Source organism: Podarcis bocagei, assembly GCF_964188305.1.
Source record: "Podarcis bocagei genome assembly, chromosome: 10".
Classification (NCBI taxonomy): Eukaryota; Metazoa; Chordata; class Lepidosauria; order Squamata; family Lacertidae; genus Podarcis; species Podarcis bocagei.
The window spans coordinates 7,940,609-7,963,320 of record NC_138135.1 but is presented as its reverse complement, the minus strand read 5'-3'; the positions used below and the strand labels follow the sequence as shown (position 1 = coordinate 7,963,320).

At 46.9% G+C, this 22,712-nt stretch overlaps 1 protein-coding gene across 1 annotated transcript; it reads left to right on the top strand.

The window, feature by feature from the left end:
• The first annotated feature begins 18 nt into the window (after positions 1 to 18).
• CEP41 (centrosomal protein 41) lies at positions 19 to 17,341 on the top strand. The gene is made up of 11 exons (XM_081210413.1): positions 19 to 99; positions 3,896 to 3,959; positions 4,911 to 4,958; positions 7,991 to 8,052; positions 8,220 to 8,289; positions 9,092 to 9,236; positions 10,493 to 10,644; positions 13,276 to 13,343; positions 14,562 to 14,676; positions 15,307 to 15,525; positions 17,136 to 17,341. Exons 1-11 carry the CDS (start codon positions 67 to 69, stop codon positions 17,279 to 17,281), a joined length of 1,122 nt encoding a protein of 373 aa, XP_081066539.1. The 5' UTR covers positions 19 to 66; the 3' UTR covers positions 17,282 to 17,341.
• The last annotated feature ends 5,371 nt before the right edge of the window (positions 17,342 to 22,712 follow it).

Sequence of the window (22,712 nt, the reverse complement as noted above, 5' to 3'; positions counted from 1 at the left end):
GGCGCGGGGGCGGGCGCGAGGGGAGGGGGCGGGGCGGTGGGAAGGCGACGCTGACAGTTGGGCAGGATGTCGGCGAGGAGGCGCATCGGGGACCCTGAGGTGAGGGCTCGGCCCCTGCGGGGAGCCCCGGGAGACCCCGTCGCCCCTCTGCTCCCCCCCCCTCACGAAGCCAAAACGGGGTGTTGTGTATGGGGGGGTCGCCCTTCGTTTTTGGGGTCCCCCACCGACGACCCCCCCCCTCCTGAAGCCCAGCTATGGCGCCCTTTCTCCCTCCTTGGTGGGGGCCTCTCCCTCCTTTTTTGGGGGGGGAGTTGTGGTCCTCATTTTAGGCGGGGTCCCCTCTGTGTTTTAATGTTTTAATGTTGGATTTTTACATAGCTTGCATTTTAATTCTTTGGTTCTTTGCTGTTTCTATTAACCCATAGCATTATTTTAATAAATGATATAATACCAACCTACTACTAATAATAATATTAATAATGTTCTATTTTAATCTTGTTTTTAAGTTATATTCATTCGACTTGTTTTTATTCTTGCTTGTTAGCCGCCCTGAACCCAGCCTTGGCTGGGAAGGGTGGGGTATAAATAAAATTTATTATTGTTATTATTATTATTAGTATCTCAAGCAAAACTGGACCTGCATAAGAAAAAAAGAGTAGCCTTTCTTTCTTTCTTTCTTTCTTTCTTTCTTTCTTTCTTTTTTTCTCTCTCACACATATTAATGTCACCTGCCGACCTTGGATTTTATAATTTGGGGGGGGGGGCTCCCCAAAGAGGCTGCTCTCACCCCCCCACACTTTTTGGGGGGGAAGGGGTGGGGCAAAGATTTTTCACACTCTTTCTTTTTTTTGGGTTCCCAATAAGCCCTGGATTTGAGTCCCTAGGGAGCCCCTACCATAGACTCTTTCATTGCGGGAGGGGGTCTATTATTGTCTTATTCTCCTTTTTTCCCTGTGTTTCTATGTTGTGTTTTTATGCTGTGAATCCGCCTTCGAGCTTCGGATGAAAAGTATACAAATTTAATAGGATAAAATAAAAATGGTTTTTTTGGGGGGTTGGCGGGGGGGGTTGTTTCCCTCAACCTAGGCTTCCCAAAGGGGACTAGAGACATTTGCGGAAGGGGAGAGGTCTTCTTGTAGCCATTAGCCACTCGGGCTGTATGGAACTTCCACAGTCAGAAGCAGTATACCTTCCAGGAGCAGTTGCTAGGAGACAAACTTGCGAGCTTCTCAGAAGCATCCTCTTGGCTGGTACAGGAAGGAGGGTGCTAGACCTATTGTATCCAGCAGGGCTGCTGTAATATCTTGTCTTAGGTGTCTGAGTTGCACATTTGCTGCTGCTGCTGCTGCCGCCACCCTCATTCTGATTTTTAAAAAACAGGTTTCGGAAAGAAAGCTCTGGCTTTCTCATATTGATGCTGATGTGGAAGGCAGGTACCAAATCATGGTACTGTTTAAATTTCCTGCTGTTACCCTGGTGATGCCAACTGAATGTGAGAGCCAGTGGGATATGGGAGACTGGGTTTGAGTTCCAGCCGAGGATCTGGGGAAGAATTTTCTCTGTCATTTTCTCTGGCTAGAGACATCATACTTGTAACTCACTGTGATTGATGGAGGCTTACTAGGTTGACCATGTTGGTGGGTAGGTAGTCATAACGCATAGTACATGATTGCTGCATCCTTTTAACTGAGCTCTCGTCTTGGCTTTGGGTTTCCCTTTGCCCTGCATGGTTTCTGTAATGAGCGCTCTCTCCACCTCATATTGGTGATTTAATGGACGGATGTTGAAATTGCTTTATGAATGACATGTGACTCTGGGTTGGAAAGCTGTGGCCCTCCAGATGTTGCTCCCTCCATCCCTGGCCACTGATTGGCCAGACTGAACTTCCTTTCCAAAACATTTTTTTTTTAAGTCAGAAGGAGGGTGGCAGCATCCCTTACCATTGATTGACCAGACAGCTCCCTCCATCCCTGACCATTGATTGGCCAGACTGGCTGGTGCTGATGGGAGTTGGAGTCCAGTATCATTTGGAAAGCCACAGGTTCCCTGACTCTGCAGTGACTTTGGAGAGTCAGGACTGAGATGGCAGTGGGCTGGTGGCAAAGTCCTGCTGAAATATTGTTCTACCCAAACAACTGCTTTCATTCGTTATGTTGTCAGACATAACTAAATTAATGATTGGTTGTGACACTCTGTTCAGAAGGGAGGCTGCAGCTCGTTGGTGGAGCACATGATGCTTTGAATGCAGAACATCACTGGTTCAATCTCTAGCAGCTCCAAGCAGGCCTGGGGAAAACTCTGTTGTGAATGTATATCAGAATTCTTGCTTCTCTGTGCTGCTGCAGAGTTTTGGGTAGGAACCTGTGGTGATATGGTGTGGTGTGGTGTGGTGTGTGTGTGTGTGTGTGTGTGTGTGCGTGCATGAAAGAGAAAAGCAATGACACAAATACTTTGCCAGCCTACCTCATTGTGAGGAGGAGAGAGAGTTGTTTAAAACAATTTATTTGATTCAATAATTGCCATTTTAACAGGATCGTGTGAATGGACCTTTGAGGCAGTTGTATATAATACGGCATTGCCAGTTGGACAAGTGAACAAGGCTGCAAAGCTACTGGGTGCCTCTTTGGACAGGCACCAATAACTTTTATGCTAGCTCCTAGGAATCTGGGTTATTTTTTTCAGCCCTACACTTTTGATGAAAGTTGATAGGAATCAAACTGAAGAGAATCATTTCCAGGGCATGTAATTGCCTGAGCTCAAGCCACAATATCTGTGTGCTGTCTGGCAGTCTACAGTTCTGTGCTGATATCTATTTTCCCTAGCAGGCCGTGAGTCCATTTGGAACCAGGAGATCAAATAACCCAGCCACTCTGTTCCTTCCAGTGCTGCTCTGACTGAGTGGTAGTTTGACCACCACCTAGCCAGGATCAGCAGTCTTCAAGCCCCCTATTCAAAAGAATGAAGCTCACTATGATTAGTTAAAGTAGACTTGCTAACTCCCCAGTGCACAGCCTGAAGACAAGGCCCTGCTGTTCCTGAGGGCCTGTTAAAACCACTACCCTGTGTCAGTCTGGCATTACTGGAAGCAACAGGACAGCTGGGTTGTTAGATCATCTCCTCACCCTAATTTCCCTGAGGTGCACTGGGAGTCTCGGGGGTCACATTGGATCACTGTGACCTGTAGTCCTGCATAGCGCATGGACATTGTGGAGTGGGCCTACAATAATAAGACTTGTTTTTCCTTTCTCCCAGACCAAGGGGAGGAGAAAGGACCAGCTTAATAAACTATAGTAAGGATGGATGGCATATTTAGTACAGTGGTACCTCGGGTTAAGTACTTAATCCGTTCTGGAGGTCCATTCTTAACCTGAAACTGTTCTTAACTTGAATCACCACTTTAGCTAATGGGGCCTCCTGCTGCCACCGCGCCACCGGAGCACAATTTCTGTTTTCATCCTGAAGCAAAGTTCTTAACCCGAGGTACTTTTTCTGGGTTAGCGGAGTCTGTAACCTGAAGTGTCTGTAACCTGAAGTGTATGTAACCCACTGTAAATAAATAAAAAGGATCCCCTTGGTTAAACTCAGCGAATGAAGTGGAAGTAAATCTGTTAGAGTAGGGGTAATAAATGTGTAGCGTTGGTAGAGGCTGGAGGAAGAAATAAAGTTTGTGTTGTGATAAAATGTGGTCTTATGCTATTTGCCTCTTTGCATATCTTAGTATATTGGCTCTTGGGTTTAGGACCACTACTGCCCAAATTTTCTTTCTACACTCTTGTTTCAACAATTATGTGCACATCTCATCTGGCATTCCAGTTCTTCACTCCATACTTGGGATACCTGTTGTGTATACTGAAGGTTTCTCTCTTTCCTTTTTTTTCTTTCAAAAACACAACAGTTTTTGACCAAAAGGATCCCACAGAATCCTAAATACCAGCATGTAAAAACTCGCCTTGACACAGGTAAGTGAACATCTCTCTGCTTGGATAGAAATGTATAAATCAGAGAAAAGTGAGACAGAAACCTTGCTACGTCCAATCCGTGGAATTTTTTTCCTATATCCTGGAGGTTGTTACCTTTCAAGGGTTGTGGGCTGTGATGTCAGATCATGAGGTAATAATGTGCTTTTGTGACATAGATCTCAGAGTAAACTTAGTACAAGCTATTAGAAAGTCAGCACATTTGATAATCGTGTTAGAGAAGGCTTGTAAACATAAGTATTTGGTCACCTATGAGGAATAAGAATTGCCATGAGGCAATCAGGGGTGGAATTATTAGAAAAGTTGGTTCTTTATTTCATTTCAGCCCTACTTATTTAAGAGGATTGTTGCAAGAGTCAGATGGGACAGGTGAAAACACATTTGCCACCCTGAGCTCCTTGGAAGAAGAGCAGGACTAAAATGCAATAAATAAAATACCGTATTTTTCGCTCTATAAGACGCACCAGACCACAAGACGCACCTAGTTTTTGGAGGAGGAAAACAAGAAAAAAAATATTCTGAATCTCAGAAGCCAGAACAGCTGCTGCACAGTGAAAGCAGTAATCCCTCTTGCTGTTCTGGCTTCTGTGATAGCTGCACAGACTGCATTCACTCCATAAGACGCACACACATTTCCCCTTACTTTTTAGGAGGGAAAAAGTGAGTCTTATAGAGCAAAAAATACGGTATATATTTCAAGCCTCACAGACCTAGCATTAACTATTTTTGGATGCCTATGATTTTCCAGCCCTACTAATCCACATTAAGGATTATGAGCATAGGATTAATTTAGAATAAACAGGTGAGGTGAGGCCTTGGTAACAGTTTAGATTTCTCCCAACATTTCCCCAACATTTCTATTGCTGTAGAATGAATTAATCGCACATCTTCGGTGGGAAAGGGATGCATCATTGGGTGTATGTTCTCTTGTAGGTAGCAGTATGACCAAATACACTGAAAAACTGGAAGAGATCAAAAGAAGTGAGTAACATCACAACCACCACTTAGACTTCTGTAATCCACTCACTCAGACCCACAGATTGAGCTTGGGGGGGGGGGGGAATGCAGAATAACTTGTTGTAGTGGGTTTAGCACTTTGAGGCTCTGCCATGTGACTTGGGATTGTTCCCACCCAAGCAGGGGGCAGGGGTCCTGGAATTAACACGTTGTTGGCATCTTTGCAATTGCTGTCATGTATGATCTGGCTGAGATTCCTACATTCCAGGGACTTGGGTTAGATGACCCTCAGGGTCCCTTGTTGTTGGTGTTTAGTCTTGTCCGGCTCTTTGTGACCCCCTGGACCAGAGCACACCAGGCCCTCCTGTCTTCCACTGCCTTCTGCAGTTTGGTCAAACTTATGCTGGTAGCTTCGAGAACACTGTCCCACCATCTCGCCCTCTGTCATCCCCTTCTCGTGCTCTCCATCTTTCCCAACATCAAGGTCTTTTCCAGGGAGTCTTCTCTTCTCATGAGGTGGCCAAAGTCTTGGAGCCTCAGCTTCATGATCTGTCCTTCCAGTGAGCACTCGGGGCTGATTTCCTTCAGAATGGAGAGGTTTGATCTTCTTGCAGTCCATGGGACTCTCAAGAGTCTCCTCCAGCACCAGAACTCAAAAGCATCAATTCTTCGGCGATCAGCCTTCTTTATGGTCCAGCTCTCACTTCCATACATCACTACTGGGAAAACCAGAGCTTGAACTATACAGGCCTTTGTTGGCAAGGTGATGTCTCTGCTTTTAAGGGTCCCTTACAACTCTACAATTCTATGATTCTGAGATCTCCCGCAACCCAAATTCAAAGCATCCCTGTTCAGGGATTAATCTTCACCAAAGTGTGCCTATGTCACCGCGTGCATTTTCAGAACATCATTGTGCAAAAATGGGGACTGGAAGCTTTCCAAAACGAATGCTAAGATTGTCAGCTTAATTAATTCTGAGAACTGTTTTGTACAGTTCAAGTAGCAAGTCACATCACATACTTAGAATACAAAGGGATTTCAGGTACATTTTTCAAAAACAGAACTGTTTTGGCTTTTCCTCACACTGCACTCCTTTTTTTTAGTTGAAATTGCTTTGGTCAACTAGAAATGAAGTTACTTTGTTCCACAACATTCTTTTGTTCAGAGATTGCTTTTGAGTACTGAAATCTTAGCAGCGGTCTCGTTGTATCACGGCTACAAAACTTGTTGTGTTTCTGTCCCTTTCTTCCTCTGCACTCCCTGTTGTGCAAACCCGAGTGCCTCTTTTGTGTCAGACTCTTTTTTTCTCTATAAATCCCACTTCAAGAAGCTTAGATGCAGGTACCCTCTCACTGGGCCGGTGGTGAATAGCACCTTGTGTGGTTCAGATAATTTGCTAACCATCTTTGATTTCTCATGGATAGACGACACCAGTTGGACACAGGCTTAAATGCCTGGTACAGTGTTGCCTCTGTCTCTTCTGTAACTTGAGAAAAACAGCTACGAGGCTAGAAAATCAAAACTGAGAAGCCAGCAAGTGTAGTCCTCATTTGCCTATCTAGTGGACACGGGTGAGAAACAAACCACCTAGTTTTCTTCTCATTGTAAATCTTGTTTTGCTGCTCCTGGGGAGTTCTAGACTCTTCTGAACAGTCGTACTTTGGTTGTCTCTGAATCTTTGCTTCAAGATGTCTGGAACCTTAAAGGGACCTTCTGAATTAGCTCCAGGTATGTTGTGCTGATGTTGTGGGACAAAGTGGCTCTGTTAATTTTCTCTTCTATCTGATGCCCCTAACTGCTTTGGGCCACAGCTCCCTGCTGCCTGGTGCTGATGGGAGCTGTAGATTTTCTTCTCTTCCCTTAAGGAGAGCCAGTGTGGTGTAGTGGTTAAGAGCGGTAGATTCGTAATCTGGGGAACCGGGTTCGCTTCCCCGCTCCTCCACATGCAGCTGCTGGGCTAGTCACACTTCTCTGAAGTCTCTCAGCCCCACTCACCTCACAGAGTGTTTGTTATGGGGGAGGAAGGGAAAGGAGAATGTTAGCCGCTTTGAGACTCCTTCGGGTGGTGATAAAGCGGGATATCAAATCCAAACTCTTCTTCTTAAGGACAGCAAATTGTTGGATATCCATATCCATCCTTTTTATAATGCCCCTGGACCAGGCCTGGCAGGGAAAATAATAAGTAAATATTTACTCCATGGCAGGTGGTGCTAAGATTGTTTCATTTAAAGTGTTGGTAGCTGAAAAGTAAAGTTCAGTCATGCTCAGTTTAGCAGCGACTTGTATATGTTGACCTGATGAATATCCATGGAGTGGTTGTGATCCTTGTCTTGCTTTCTCACGTCATTCAGAGTTGTATGCAGGCTTGTGCTTCAGTGTGCTCAGTCCTCTTCTTGTTAGTTCAGTGTGGGCTGGATTGCATGAAGTAACTGGTGCTGCTGATTTGAGGAAGGGCTTTCTTTGGTTAGAGGGAGGTCTTAGGTGACCTTTTGGATCTCACCTCCAACCCTCTGTGAAGGCAGCAGTAGATAGTGCAGGGCTGAGGAACCTGTCACCCTCCAGATGATGATGGCGTGCAACTCCCACCAGACCCAGCCAGCATGGCTAGTGATCAGGGATATGAAGGGAGTCCAATAATGTATGGCAGGCCACAGATTTCTCCACCCTTGAGAGAGGGAATTGGCCTGGGAATTGGGTGAATCTTTAGTTGGGTAGATCTGAGGGGTTTGGGCTCTGTTCCCTGCACAATCCCGTTCAAGGTGGTTGGGAGTGAGATTGGATTTCGTTCTAAGATAAAGTTACCAGATTTTTAAAAAATGAATCCTGGGACACTTTTCAACTTCCTACTAAATAGATGGGTTTTGTCACGGGACGGATTTGTAAATCTGGGGACTGTCCCCGGGAAACGAGGACGTCTGGTAACCTTATTCTAAGAACAGTTCCTAAGTTTTTGTACATCCTTGGAAGAAGAGCGGAATGCAAGTATAATACATGGAACTAATGCAATGGTGCTGCCAAAGTTTCCTCATAGATTACACCTCTTCACTGTTTTCCAGATTACAGATACAAGAAAGATGAGCTCTTCAAGAGACTGAAAGTGACTACTTTCGCCCAGCTGGTATGTTCTGTCCTTAAACTGCATTTTTCCTGAAGTGTCCCACTGTTTTCACAGTAGTTCAAATGCTTCTCATAAGCTCCTATTGTCCCCTGCTCCCACCCCAGCTCTTGTATAACAGACGGGTTGGCCTTCCTCTAGACTGATGCTGCTTTCGCCTCAATCCACAGGTGACCCAGGTTGCTTCCCTAGCTGATGAAAACTCAGAAGTACCATGTGAGGAAAATCAAAAGTTTGATGGTAAGGTCCGGGGCTTCTAAGAAATTACTTTTTTAAAGGTTCTTGGACATGGTAGAATACTGCTACAAGGAAAGAAGTGTAGGCATAAAGTCCTGCTTTGTAACTTTGTGCCAGTGGTCCATTTTGTCTGGCGCTGGCTACTTGGTTTCCCCTGACCTGTGACCAGAGATCCTGTTTTAGTATCAAACCTGGGATGTTCTGCTTATATAAAGCATGTCCTCTGCCGCTGGGCTATGACTTTTCCCCACATAGAGGTCTGCTTACTACTTTTCTTCCTTATTTAAAGAACTGTTTGGGTTCTTACATGACAAAGTAAGCACTTGTTAAAAGTTAAAAGAGTGTCCCGGAGATAGATGCATGCCAAATGGTGGGCATTGTGTCTTGTCATCAGCGATGTCACAAACACTGTCCAATGGGTGCTGGTTCTGTTTCTAGCAGGAGGCTTTGGGATTTGGCAAGTCCTGAAAATTTGGTTTCCTATGAGCAAATGAATGCAGATATAATCATGTGCTAAAGGGGAGAAGAGCATTTCTATGTCTCTGGAAAGCTTATTGTCCATACAGTCTAGAGACTTTGGAAATAGCCTCTATCTCATCTCTACAGCAGAATCCCAGCCTAACATATCCCTTCACTTATCCTCATTCCTCATAGTAAACCCTATTATTACCAAATTTCTGTCTTTATTGTTTTTCTCATTTTGTACACTATTGAGAGATTTAAAGGTCTTCAGAGGTTCAGAAATGCTTTTAGATAAATATCTTTTTTCAATGAAATATCTGCCTTCCCCCCACCCCTGTTTCAGAAGGCGATGCTGCTCCTGCAGATAACAGCCCTGACATGGCGGCAGAGACCAATGGCAAAAGCAGCCCTGGTGACAAACCAGCCAGTCCCATCCTGTTCATAAACAACACCGGAGCCGGGGAGTCGTATCGTTCCACCCTACAGAGGTATCCAAGAGTCTGTCTCTGTGCTCGGGCTTCCTTCCTTCCACCTGCCATGATTCCTTTTGCTCCCTGCAAAGACGGGTTTGGAAAAAATCAGTGATGCAATTTGATGAAGTCCGCTAATACTAATAGATGAGACTCCAAAAGCAACACATGGTATTCCAAACCATGCCTTAGCTTGGCTTAAAATGCTGAAGCAGGTCCATTGAGATGTTTGATAGCCTTTCCAAAAAGTTGCATGAGACTTGATCAGTCAAGCTTCCACGAGAAAGGAGTTGGAAAGCAAGGAACTGTGATCATAGAAGCCTCCCTCCTTGTCCTAGCTGGGCACCCATGTCCTTTTCTACCAATGACCGTTAGCCATCAGCTAAATGGAATCTCAGGAAGCAGCATACCTTCATACCAGCTGCTTTCCTGCCCTGCTTGTGAACTTCTCACAAGCATTGGGGAGTGTTCAGTGGGCGAAGTTGGGAAGCCTAGTGGGTCACATTTGGCCCACGGGCCAGATGTTCCCCACTCCTGGTCTAGCTGGGCTTTTGTCCTTATATTTAAAGGTAAAGGGACCCCTGACCATTAGGTCCAGTCGTGACCGACTCTGGGGTTGCGGCACTCATCTCGCTTTACTGGCCGAGGGAGCCGGCGTACAGCTTCCGGGTCATGTGGCCAGCATGACTAAGCTGCTTCTGGCAAACCAGAGCAGCGCACGGAAACGCCGTTTACCTTCCCACCAGAGTGGTACCTATTTATCTACTTGCACTTTGACGTGTTTTCGAACTGCTAGGTTGGCAGGAGCAGGGACCGAGCAACGGGAGCTCACCCCGTCGTTGGGATTCGAACGGGCAAGTCCTAGGCTCTGCGGTTTAACCCATAGCGCCACCCATGTCCCTGTCCTTATAATTAACCTCACTTTTTCCCATTAAGTTCAAGGAATCATTCGATATCTTTGCTCTCCCATTTTATCTTTGCAGGAACCCTGCAGAGTAGGTTAGGGTATCTTCAGATGCTCTTAGTTATTGGCACCAGGAGCAGAACCTCCCTCTGTGATCTTAAGGGGTTACAGGATTCATCACCTAGGAAACTGGCTGGATTGCTGTCTGTTCTGAACTCAGAGGGCAGTGTCTGTCACTAAATTGCTGGCTCCTTTGATCAGCTTCTGCCTAGCACTGATAACCACAGAAACATACTATTTTGACCTGACAGGCTGACGGCGGTCCTTATTGTGCCTTTATCCTGAAGTTAATGGCTCCTCTTTCTCCCAGTGTCATCAGTGGCGTGGGTGAGCTGGACCTGGGGAGAGATGCCCCGAAGAAAACGGAAAACTTTGCAAAAGACAGACCTTACCCCGACTGCCCCTACCTGCTGCTGGACGTCCGAGAGCGGGATGCGTTTGAGCAGTGCCACATAGTGGGAGGTGAGGCAGCCAGAGCGTGACCCCAGGAGGTTACGTGACCATAAGCATCCTCCCCCCCCCCTTGCGGAGGTTATTCACCTTTAGAGAAAACCAGAATGGACAAAGCAGCCTCCCAACTGCAGAGAACATTGTGCAGGTGTCCAGCTTGCTCTGAAGGCAAGAGCTGCTTCCAGTATCCCAACTTACATCTGCTGATGCCTTTCGACCCCCCCTGGTGTCAGATGGCGGCGGTGGTTGCTCGTGAGTAACCAGGCCGGACTCCGACCTGGCTTTTGCAGGTTTTATTGTGCAAGCTATTTACATGGCAGATCTACCAAGCTTATGTCCGTCTCAGTCACTTGCAGAATCCGGGAGTGACCCCTTCCGTCTTCTCCCCCAACATAAGAACTTCGGCACCCCAAGCCTCCTCCGCCCCTCCTTGCGTTTCACCCCTCTGCGCAAGCTGGGCGACGGAAGTGGTGTGCGTCCCTCCTGGCCAGCCTGGCAAGGTGAAGCGCTGGGGCTCTCAACAACATCCTCCAGCCCTTTCCTCGCTTAGCTGGCCCCTTCCCTCTCTTCTCCGCTGGAGGTGTGGCTTTTCCTACCGCTGGAAGAGGAACTGCTCCTCAGGAGTTTCGGAGGCTCTCTGTATCCCTGCCTCCCTCCGCTGTTCAGATGGCAGTTCCCTGACACCTGGCTTCTTAAAAAGAGCTCCAAGAACTGCAGGCTGTTTTCTAGCTCAGGAGAAGGCAATGAGCAACTGACTCCCCAATCACCGCTGCATGAATTCAGTCTGTGAAGTGGTCACCAAAGTGATAATACACTATTTTATTTATACAATTTGTAAGCTGCCCTTCATCCACAGATCTCAGAGCAGTCACCACGCCTACTTGCTTAGGTGATAATTTTGTGCACCTGACAAAGTGGACTCTGGCCCACAAAGCATAACAATAACATTTATTCATTCATTCATTCATTTATATGCTCCCCATCTGATTCAGTTGCCCTGCCACTCTGGGCAGCTCCCAACAAAAAACAGTAAAAACATAATAAGACAGCTGACACTAAAAACTTACTTGAGCAGGGCTGCCTTCGGATGTCTTTTTAAAATCACAAAATGCTGTTTGAAGATTAACAAAATGCCACGGGATTCTGAGTCATTTGTGTTGTCCACAAGTAACAGGCTTCCTCCTCTGGGATTTGCTATCTGCAGACACTGAGCCTGCTTAGAAGCAACTCTGTAAGACTGGGGGTCCTACTGCACTCCTTGGTACCAGAGGTGACCACATCAGGAAAGGGCGGGGGGGGGCGGTTTAAAAATGCAGTCCAAGCTGCAAGTCTGTCTCCTAAGTTTGGCCTCCTCCCTCAGTAGGAGAAGGCATCCTGGAAGAGGTATTTGGCCCATCTGCTTCAGCAGCAGATCTGTACAATTGGCACACATATGTTGGGAGTTCCACCCTCCCAGTTTCAGTCCCAGTGAGAGAAAGAAAGGAGGGCTTCTGCTGAGCTTTGTGGGAAAAAAGAAATTCACTGGTGTGATCAGCCTTTTCTCTTTCCCTCCCCTTTCCCGTTTCCGAGCACAATTCATAGTGTTGGTGCTGACCTTGAAAGCCCTAAACGGCCTCGGTCCAGCCAGATGGGTGGGGTATAAATAATAAATTACCGTATTTTTCGCTCTATAACACGCACCTGACCATAACACGCACGTAGTTTTTAGAGGAGGAAAACAAGGGGAAAAAATATTCTAAACGAAACTGGATGTATGATTTTTGTGGTTCATGCTGTGGCCACAGACATGTGATCTGACGGTGAGTTTGGGGTGGGGTAGCCCATTGCAAAAATCCTGAGGATCCATGCTTTGTAACCACGTTTTAAGTGGGGAGGGAAGGAAAAGCACTCAAGGGACAAGGAGCACGCGTGGGGTGTGGAGAAGGATGCTGCTAATAATGCAGAAGAGGGGTATAAGGGGAGAAGGCTCCTCTCCTCTCCCGCTTTGCTCCTTTAAAACAAGCAGGCTCTCCCTCCTCCCCAGTTCGGCTCGCTGAAAAGCTTTGCTGCTATTTAGCGAGCTGAGTGGGGAGGAGAGAGGGACAGAGAGCACGGTTTATTTAAAGGAGCCAACCAGACAGGAGCCGCTTACACCCATGTAAGCAGCTCCTCTCCCGCTTTGCTGTTTCAAAGCGAGCCACGGAGGAGGGAAGGAAGGGGATCCATGGATCCTCTGCTCACGACTGCAGCAGATCCCCCCGCCATCCATAGGCATTCGCTCCATAACATGCACAGACATTTCCCCTTACTTTCTAGGAGGAAAAAAAGTGAGTGTTATGGAGAGAAAAATACGGTATTATTATTAATATTATTCCCTGTCTTAGCTAGTGAACCGAGAGGAAAAATGGTCAAGGTGTCTTCTCACACGGGGGTTCTTCGCCTAGCACTGCTGCTCTTGCTTGGAAGTGGACGGAAGTGCTAAGCCTCTGCTCTGGCTTCTTTTGTCCAGCATTGTCCTACCTTGAGAGCTAGAGAACCACCCTCCCACCTCCAAATGGATGCTCACGATTCCAATATGATTTTTTTGGTGTGTGTATGTGCTTTTTAAGCTGTAGAAAATGAGAACAGGCCTACTAAGTTTCTGTCTTTCTCTTCCCTTTGCAGCTTACTCCTACCCAATCGCCACGCTATCCAGAACCATGAATCCCTATACGAATAACATTTTGGAATACGTATCCTTCATCCAAAGAAGCCTCTTCGTGTTCTGCCATTATTTCTGCTTCAAATGCATAGCTTGATCAGGAGCCCTGACCCCACAGGAAGCGACGCTCACAGTCCCGTAACGTTCCCTTTGAGGAAAGCTCAGTTCTGTGCTCAGATCCACTGGATCATCATATTTTGCTGCTTTCCCCACAGTATGTCTTCCAGATCCATGTTTCCTTTGCATATGTGGATCTGGAACCCCATGGGGATCAAAGCAAATGGGGAAAACTTCAGGGATCTGAAGGGTGGAGAGAGATGAAGCATTGGGGCTCCAGGATACCTGCCTGGGGTGTGACTTGGGCATAAGCCAATGTCTAATATGTGGAGCTTTTGCTACCCCCACCTCCTCCTACTTACCAGTCTGTAATCCTTCCTCTCCACAACATCCCCTGACATGCACCCTCTCACACCATTGAGGAGAGGAGATGTGGGTGGCGCTGAGGGTTAAACCACAGAGCCTAGGACTTGCCGATCAGAAGGTCGGCGGTTCGAATCCCCACGACAAGGTGAGCTCGCGTTGCTCGGTCCCAGCTCCTGCCAACCTAGCAGTTCGAAAGCACGTCAAAGTGCAAGTAGATAAATAGGTACCGCTCCTGCGGGAAGGTAAACGGTGTTTCTGTGTGCTGCTCTGGTTCGCCAGAAGCGGCTTAGTCATGCTGGCCACACGACCCCGAAGCTGTACGCCGGCTCCCTTGGCCTTTAGAGTGAGATGAGCACCGCAACCCCAGAGTCGGTCATGACTGGAACTAACGGTCAGGGGTCCCTTTACCTTATAATAAACTATCCATCTTCTTTCCTTCCAATCCTATTCCTTACCCCCGGGACTAAAAGGAGACACAGTCTATCTCTCCTCATTTAAAATTTCCAGGGATGTTACCTAATTTAGCTCACTTCCAAATACAGAATTTGAGTTTTAATGTGTTTTGATGGAGTCGAGAGCTGTTGCTTGCCCGTCTTTGACAGCAACCGAATGTTGAGGCTACTGACCTTGGTTTCGCTTGAGAGAAAGTGTTGACACTTGTGTCCAAATCTCGAAGCCTAGGTGCCTCTCATCTGCCATTGGAGTGATCTGTCAGGCACTGCTACCTTGACATCCCTAAACGCTTGGGGATGGGGGGACTTTGCCAGCATCTTGTTCTCTCCCCACTTCCGTTGATTGTACAAGCCTTAGCATCTCCACCCGCCAGAAAAACGCTCATGGAAAGATCATCATTTTGTATGACGACGACGAGAGAGTAGCGAGCCAAGCTGCCACCACCATGTGTGAAAGGGGTTTTGAAAACTTGTTCATGCTCTCTGGAGGTAGGAAGCCCTGGAATTTCCCGGATAATTACCTGCTAGTTTCAGATATCAGATCCATTCTCCCTCCCCTCCAGCCCTCACACACCGAGGCCACTTTGTAATGTGATCTCTAGAGAACTGACATGCATTGCATATAGTACAGTGATGTGCCCTGGTGGCTATGCTTGCACACGAACGTGCCTAAAGAGCTAAATTTCTGGAAAGAGCAAACCAGTTTAATAGGCTCGGCTAATTAGGTCAAAACCACATGCCAAAGTTGCCCCAAATCCTGCTTTTGTGACCTGTCTGGTTATGCAAATCACCAAGCACACTTTGCATATATCTGGGTTTCTCTTTTAAAAGAGCTGTGCATAGCACATTAGCCCTGAACACAGAAACCTCATTTCGTCCCTTCTTCCTCAGTGTTTCAATGAACAGGCAGCTGTGATTTTTTTCCACCATATTCCCTCGCCCAGCAGGGCAAAGAGAGAGTGATATGTGCACTGCCTCCATTTCCAGTGCTAAATGCGCAATGGACCATGCCAATAGAAGCAGAGGCTTCATTCTAAATCAGGCTTTAGCACGTTCAGAGTAACCTCGGAAGATGTCGAGCTGGACTCTGTTCTCAGAATCTCTTTCCTTGCCTGCCAGGTCTCAGAGTCGTCGCTCAGAAAATCCCCGAAGGTCTGGTAACTGGCACATTCCCTTCCTCTTGCCTGTCGGCCAGCCAGCCTGGGACCGCCCGGAAAAGAGCCACTCCCAGGCAGCCCCTCCCCCCTCCCGCTGAGAATAAATGGAGATTTACAGCAGAAGATCTACAAAAGATACAGTACTATCTAGAAGAGGAGCAACTTCCGACAGATTCCGCCAGTAAGACTTAGCTGTCTGTCTCCTACAGCTGGGGTTGTCACCTTTGGTCAGGCAAAATATGGGGCAAGTCCAGGGGGGGTGGGATGGGATGGGGAACTAAAATTACTCTCCCTGGCTCTCCCTGGTGCAGAAATGACTTCAGAGCAATCCATTATAAAGGGTTGTTTCCAATGCGAGTCATCCTCGTAGAATAGACCAAATGAAATTTACGGACCTAAGTTAGCAATGCATATTAATTTTAATGACTCACTTCCTCCCCACCTGCTGAATTTCTGTCTGTCAGAAAGAATGGTAAATGTAAAACTTCTGAATTACCTCTCTGGTGTTTTTTAAAACACTCAAAAAAACTTGCAGTCAGTAGAACATACAAGCTAAGAACATCTGTTAAAACCAACCAAATATTATTATTATTTATTATTTATTATTTATTATTTATTATTTATTATTTATTATTTATTATTTATTATTTATTATTTATTATTTATTATTTATTATTTATTATTTATACCCCTCCCATCTGGCTGGGTTTCCCCAGCCACTCTGGGCGGCTTCCAACAAAACACTAAAATACAATAACCTATTAAACATTAAAAGCTTCCCTAAACGGCTGCCTTCAGATGTCTTCTAAAAGTTTGGTAGTTATTTTTCTCTTTGACATCTGGTGGGAGGGCATTCCACAAGGAGGGCGCCACTACCGAGAAGGCCCTCTGCCTGGTTCCCTGTAACTTGGCTTCTCGCAGTGAGGGAACCGCCAGAAGGCCCTCAGAGCTGGACCTCAGCGTCCGGGCAGAACGATGGGGGTGGAGACGCTCCTTCGGGTATACTGGACCAAGGCTGTTTAGGGCTTTCAAGGTCAGCACCAACACTTTGAATTGTGCTCAGAAACGTACTGGGAGCCAGTGTAGGTCTTTCAAGACCGGTGTTATGTGGTCTCGGTGGCCACTCCCAGTGACCAGTCTAGCTGCCGCATACAGCAATTCAGTACAGCAATTCAATATTTATATCATCACAGTTAGGGACGCGGGTGGTGCTGTGGGTTAAACCACAGAGCTTGGACTTGCTGATCAGAAGGTCGGCGGTTCGAATCCCCGCAACGGGGTGAGCTCCTGTTGCTCGGTCCCTGCTCCTGCCAACCTAGCAGTTCGAAAGCACATCAAAGTGGAAGTAGATAAATAGGTACCGTTCCGGCGGGAAGGTAAATGGCATTTCTGTGCACTGCTATGGTTCGCCAGAGGCGGCTTAGTCCTGCTGGCCACATGACCTGGAAGCTGTACACCGGCTCCCTCGGCCAATAAAGCGAGAAGAGCGCCGCAACCCCAGAGTCGGTCATGACTGGACCTAATGGTCAGGGGTTCCTTGACCTTTACCTATCATCAGAGTTAAGTTATTATTTAGGTTACAAGATCAACATAAGCCCCAAAACACAGATTCCGGCCCTGAGAAGCTTACAGCCTAAGTTTTAACATTGAGTGGAGCAAAGAGATTCAGGGGCAAAAGAGGGGAAAGTCCCAGGTCTGGATGTGTCCCAAGCTGTGCCTTGTCGGCCTGGGTTGCTTAGCCAGAGGGCAGCTTGCCTCACTCACCCTCCTGTTCTTCTTCCTCTCTTACAGCCCGTCTTAGCCGCGGTTCTTCAGCCCGAGACTCCAAAGCCACCGCCGTCCGGAGCAGCCAGAACCTGCCCACCAGCAACACAGCGGTGTCCCTCTCCACCCGCTCGCTCAGCAGCAGCAGCCTGCAAAGCAGGCCCTGGAGATAGACGGTGTCGTTTCCCACTCAATAAAAGAGAGTCCCTCTTCCTGGGACCCTTTGATCACTACAGCCAGTCTTTCGCTTTTAGGAAGGTGGTGCGCACGGGACAGAGAGGGGCAGAGGAGCAAAGGTGGGCAAGGTATGGAATAGGAGAGGGGGAAACGCCACAGGCCAAGGACCTTTGGAACGGAAAAGAGGCCCAGGGTGGGAAGGAAACAGGCTAACCATATCGAAACCTCCCAGCTAAGACTCCCCCCACCGCTAAAGGTAATGGGATTTCCTAACTGCTGGTACATGAGAACATGTAAACCAGAGCAATCCAAAAATGTGACTGGACTTTGAGCAGAAATGGAGCAAAATGAGCAAAGTTAGTAGTGAGCAAAGTTGGTTAAGTGCTTGAGTTATAATAACTAGACATTTGTGGTACAGCCAGGGGATGAATGGGTGATCTGAGTGTTTAATTTGTGGCCTTCTGCCCAGAGTTCTTTACCGTCGTCCCAAAAATACTCTTAAGAACAGCAGTTGTACATAAAGGGGAAAGAACGTAACTCCTCCGCTTCCTGGATTTTCAGAGCCATAAACCTTGGCCGGCTATTTATCCTGCTGTGGCCATTCCAGGCTATGATTGTGAATATGTGGGCAGCACAAAGGGAAAGTTCCCTCCCTTAACATTGAAGGATAACTTTGGGGGCCAGATCGTGAAAGATGCTGGAAATAAGGTGCAAGGGATAGAAGGCAAAGCCATTCCATCACCTAGATGAAATCTCTTAGCAATAAAAATGTCCTGATTTTGGAAGAGTAGCAGAAGTTGTGGCGGAGGGAGAATGTATCCGTCCCACTTCGTAATTCCATTGTTTGTTTGCCTCTGAGAGTGATGCTGAGCATCACAATGGAGCGGTGTAATTCCACCCCCGGTAGCTTTGAGGCCGCTCATACCTCAAAAGGACAGCGTTTCACATACAGATAGCTTCTGGCAAATTTACTTGGCTTGTTGCGTTGGCAGAAAGGGGAGTCCTTTTGACCCCTTTCCTCTCCCCCCTCCCCCTGTGACATTTCCTTTCTCTTGCTAGGACACCTGAGATTAATGGCACATCGACTAGCAGGCCGGTGGCACACTGTCTCTCTGCCAGCCGTTCTCTTTTACAGTTTGCGCAGTCAGCTGCTGTGCAGGAGAAAATGCCTTCACCTCCGCTGTGGTCCGAACAGCTCAGAGTGGCATCAGTGCCAGATCAGTTCTCCCTTCCACCTGTGGTTCACCTTGCAGGACGCAGAGAGGTCCTAGTGTTCCCCAACCTTGGCTCTTAAGACAAGCTGGTTTCTTGTCGGTATCAAATAGAAACTGGAGCAATTATCTTTTGGCTTTCAGTCCTAAGCTATGGTGCCAATGGGTCTGTGACATGGACATCTCCGCTCCAGAGGTCATGGGCAGCTTACTGCTGCAACTCTGATCCTGCTTAGCAGCGTCGGAGCTTACAGCCTGCTCCTCCTAAGCCCCTTTGTTTTCCTCTCTCTCCTGACCCCAAAGTAGGAGCTGGGTCGCCTCTGTTTCTGCGGTGTGAACCAGCTAGGGGCCTGTGGAAGCCACAATCAATGGTATCCCATGTTGGTCCCAGGAAGAGAGAGCTTCCCTTTTCCTGTTCCCGCTCGTTACATACAGAAGGAAGGTTAGTGCTGGAAATATTCCCTTGAAAGAATCCACGTGGGGACCATAAATGTACAATCCGCTTTGAGCAAAGATCCAAGATTCCAGCTGCCTCCCGTTTTGCAGGCCTTTCCTAGGAGAAAATCTGCCCAGATTTCCAGTATGCCGTTTTCCAGGTGCAGATCATCCCACAAGCTTTTTTCATGGACGAAGATGATTCCATTAGATGTCCTAGGAGGTACAGCCTTCCCTGGACACTCTACCATTTAAAGCACCAAATTGTAGAATTGTCTCTGTCCCATCAGTTGCATTTGTTGACCCCATACAGATACGGCTGTGTGTGGTTCCTCATGCAGGCGAGGGCTGCTGTCTCCTTTTTAATTTGACACTTTGGCCTTGTTTCCGTCCTTCAACTTTCCCCATATGGCACTGTCATAAAATAGCCCTGGATCAGTCTCCCCCAACCTCGTGCCCTCCAGATGTTTTGGAACCATAGTTCCCATCATCCCTGACCACTGGCCAAGTCAGCTGGGGCTGATGGGAGCAGAAAGTCCCAAAGCATTTGGGGAACATCAGGATCTATTTCTTCTCAAGTTGCGACTGCAGCCGTCAACTCTACAAGCTAGTTGTATCCCTGGTGGCATTTAAACCCCTGTCTGCATTCATAAGCCCCTGGAAGCAACACTACAGCATCTCAGCTTTGCCCCGTACAAGGGATCTCAAATCTTAGAAGCAAGATCTTGCTAGGGGTTCCATGTGGCACACATTTTTCTTCACCTCCAATTTGAAAAGCTGCCCTTTGGGGCTGTTCTTTTTATACAGATTTTTTAAAGAGCTCTATTTTTATATGAAACGAACTTTGCAAGGTTACAAAAAGTGACCACCAACCCCCGTAGCAACTAATGAGTTTGGCATTCATCAGCCACCTGGCTCTCTCTGGGTTTTTTCCTGCCTTTGCTTGTTCCTTGCCTTAGCTTTAACAGTAGCCTGGAATTGCTCCTCCTCTGTAGAGTGGGGGATGTTAAGATAGGCATGAGAGCGCTTCACTCCTCGGCTGTTGGATGTCATCTGCAATATCCTTAAGCTATTGTGGACATCTTGCTGAGCAGTTCTCCCATTTGATTTTTGTTCCTTTTGAGCGATCATCTTGAGTAAAACTGATTGTCAAAGGGCAGCTGCTATTAAATAGGGTGGGGTCCAAGAATTGGGGGTGAATATTCTGTCTGGCGTCTGGGTCAGTCTGCAGTGTTGGCAGAGCCTTTCAGCTAAGCTCGTTTGCCTTACGCAACCAAGTCACAGAAGTCTTCTGTGCTTCCTCTTCCCCATATTTATCCTGAACCCTGCCTCGCCTGGCAGTGATTTCCTGACCATTCGAAATGAGTCGTATTTAAATATCATGTATTTATTATAAATGGCGAGATTGATGGTTGGTTGACGTTTGCCCTTGGCATATGTGTTGCTCCCTCTTCGTCTGCGGTGATCGTCTTTTTTTGCACAGAAGACTGATTGAGCTTTGTAGTCTTTTCCCTTTCCACCTGCTTTTTTATTGGCTGGCAGTTCTTAGTCCTTTTTAAAACAAAAACAAAAAGCTGGAGCCTATGGACACTCCCTGCTGCCTAAGGAATTCTGGAAATGGTACAAGTGAGTTAAGCATTTCTAGTAAACCTTTGCCAAAGTGCAATGTTCAGGATTCCTGGGGAAACCCAGGAAGGCATACTGGTTTGAGACCAAGTAAGTGTTTTTAGAAGAAATGCAGGTACTACATTTTTTTTCTTTTTTCTTAAACCCAAATACCATTTTGTGCAACTGCATCAAAAGTCTGTTTAGTCAACAAACTACTTGATTCCCCTGAGCATTAGATCAGAACCTCAGTTTCATCAAGCAGATGTTCCTTCAGTCTTGGATGCTTGTGTGTGTTTTTGTCCCAGTTTCGTTTCCGTTCCCCCCAAGACTTGAGCTTTCTGGCCCTGGACTTCCAAATGCCATCTTATGTATCAGAAAGGCAATCACATTCTGAATCCCACAGTCTGGAGAAGAGCCTCTCTTAATCCTTGGCACTGGAAGAAGAGCAGCTCAGCATTGCTTTGATCCTCTTATTGGCTTTGTGGATTTTGTATATTTTGCTCATTAGGTTAATTATGTCAAACGGTTTGGCCAGTCCTGCTTTTTATGACGGGTGGATTAGATATTTCTGTGTATAGTTTTGCCTCTTACTTTGTTTCCGGCTCAATAAAATAAGAACGGTCCACCATATCTACAAGATTCTTGCATGGGCTACCAGTCAAGTCACTGCAGGAGATTAACTGCAGAAATCATTTGAGTTGTTGTAGTTGTTGGCATCTGAAGTGTGTGCCTCCGGGAGTGAAGTCAAACCACTATGCTAGCAGCACCAAAGTGACCTTCCCAGGGTGCAAGCCTAGGCAGTGTGTCTGGAGGTCCTGGGCTGCTCAGATGACAAGACCCCACCCTCGATTTCGCTGATGTGGTCCAAAATCTCTCTTGAGATGCATTTGTGTTTGGTAATATATAAAAAAAAATTAAAAATTGTCCAGTAGCACCTTAGAGACCAACCAAGTTTGTTCTTAGCTTTCGTGTGCATGCAGATACACACTTCTTCAGATACACACTTCTTAAGATCTGAAGAGGTGTGCATGCACACAAAAGCTTATACAGTGGTGCCTCGGGTTAAGAACTTAATTCGTTCTGGAGGTCCGTTCTTAACCTGAAACTGTTCTTAACCTGAAGCACCACTTTAGCTGATGGGGCCTCCCGCTGCCGCCGCGCAATTTCTGTTCTCATCCTGAAGCAAAGTTCTTAACCCGAGGTACTATTTCTGGGTTAGCAAAGTCTGTAACCTGAAGCGTCTGTAACCTGAAGAGTCTGTAACCCGAGGTACCACTGTACGAAGAACAAACTTAGATGTTCTCTAAGGTGCTACTGGACAATTTTTTTATTTTAATTTTTTATGTATATTTCAACTGCGTCAGACCAACATGGCTACCTGCCTTGTGTTTGGTAAAATAGGGATAGGTGTCCTCTTTGAATGACACCCACTTCTACATAAGGCGATAACAAAATGGTGCCTAAGTGTTGAGTGTTTGCAGACAGGAAACGCCCACCCTCCATTTGCAAGTTTTCCCAAGAGTGACCACACACAGGTGGTCATGTAAAGGACTCCTGAGCCACTAGCCTGAAGTGGAACATCCCTTGGAGTTATCCAAGGCTGCTCTGAGTGAGGAGCCTTGCTAGCACAATAGCAAGGAAACTCTTCCATGGAAAAGTTCAAAAGGACATTCCTTTCTTGGCTATGATTCCTGCATTGTAGGGGGTTGAACTAAATGACTCTGGGTCCCTTCCAGCTCTACGATTCTGTGATCACTTGAATTCTTTTGATTGAGAAAAGTGAGCATTCAGGGCATGTGTGTAAATTGGAAGGGATTATTTGTGAGAGTAAGGCAGTTATTTGTGAGAGAAGGCTGATCGCCGAAGAATGGATGCTTTTGAATTCTGGTGCCGGAGGAGACTCTTGAGAGTCCCATGGACTGCAAGAAGATCAAACCTCTCCATTCTGAAGGAAATCAGCCCTGAGTGCTCACTGGAAGGACAGATCGTGAAGCTGAGGCTCCAAGACTTTGGCCACCTCATGAGAAGAGAAGACTCCCTGGAAAAGACCCTGATGTTGGGAAAGATGGAGGGCACAAGGAGAAGGGGACGACAGAGGACGAGATGGTGGGACAGTGTTCTCGAAGCTACTAGCATAAGTTTGACCAAACTGCGGGAGGCAGTGGAAGACAGG

Bases quoted from the DNA above. Each gene is read 5' to 3' on its own strand.
- CEP41 (XM_081210413.1), top strand. From the start codon at position 67: ATGTCGGCGAGGAGGCGCATCGGGGACCCTGAG. The intron at 4,959-7,990 runs GTGAGTAACATC...ACTGTTTTCCAG, and splicing joins ACTGGAAGAGATCAAAAGAA to ATTACAGATACAAGAAAGAT. The intron at 10,645-13,275 runs GTGAGGCAGCCA...TTCCCTTTGCAG, and splicing joins GCAGTGCCACATAGTGGGAG to CTTACTCCTACCCAATCGCC.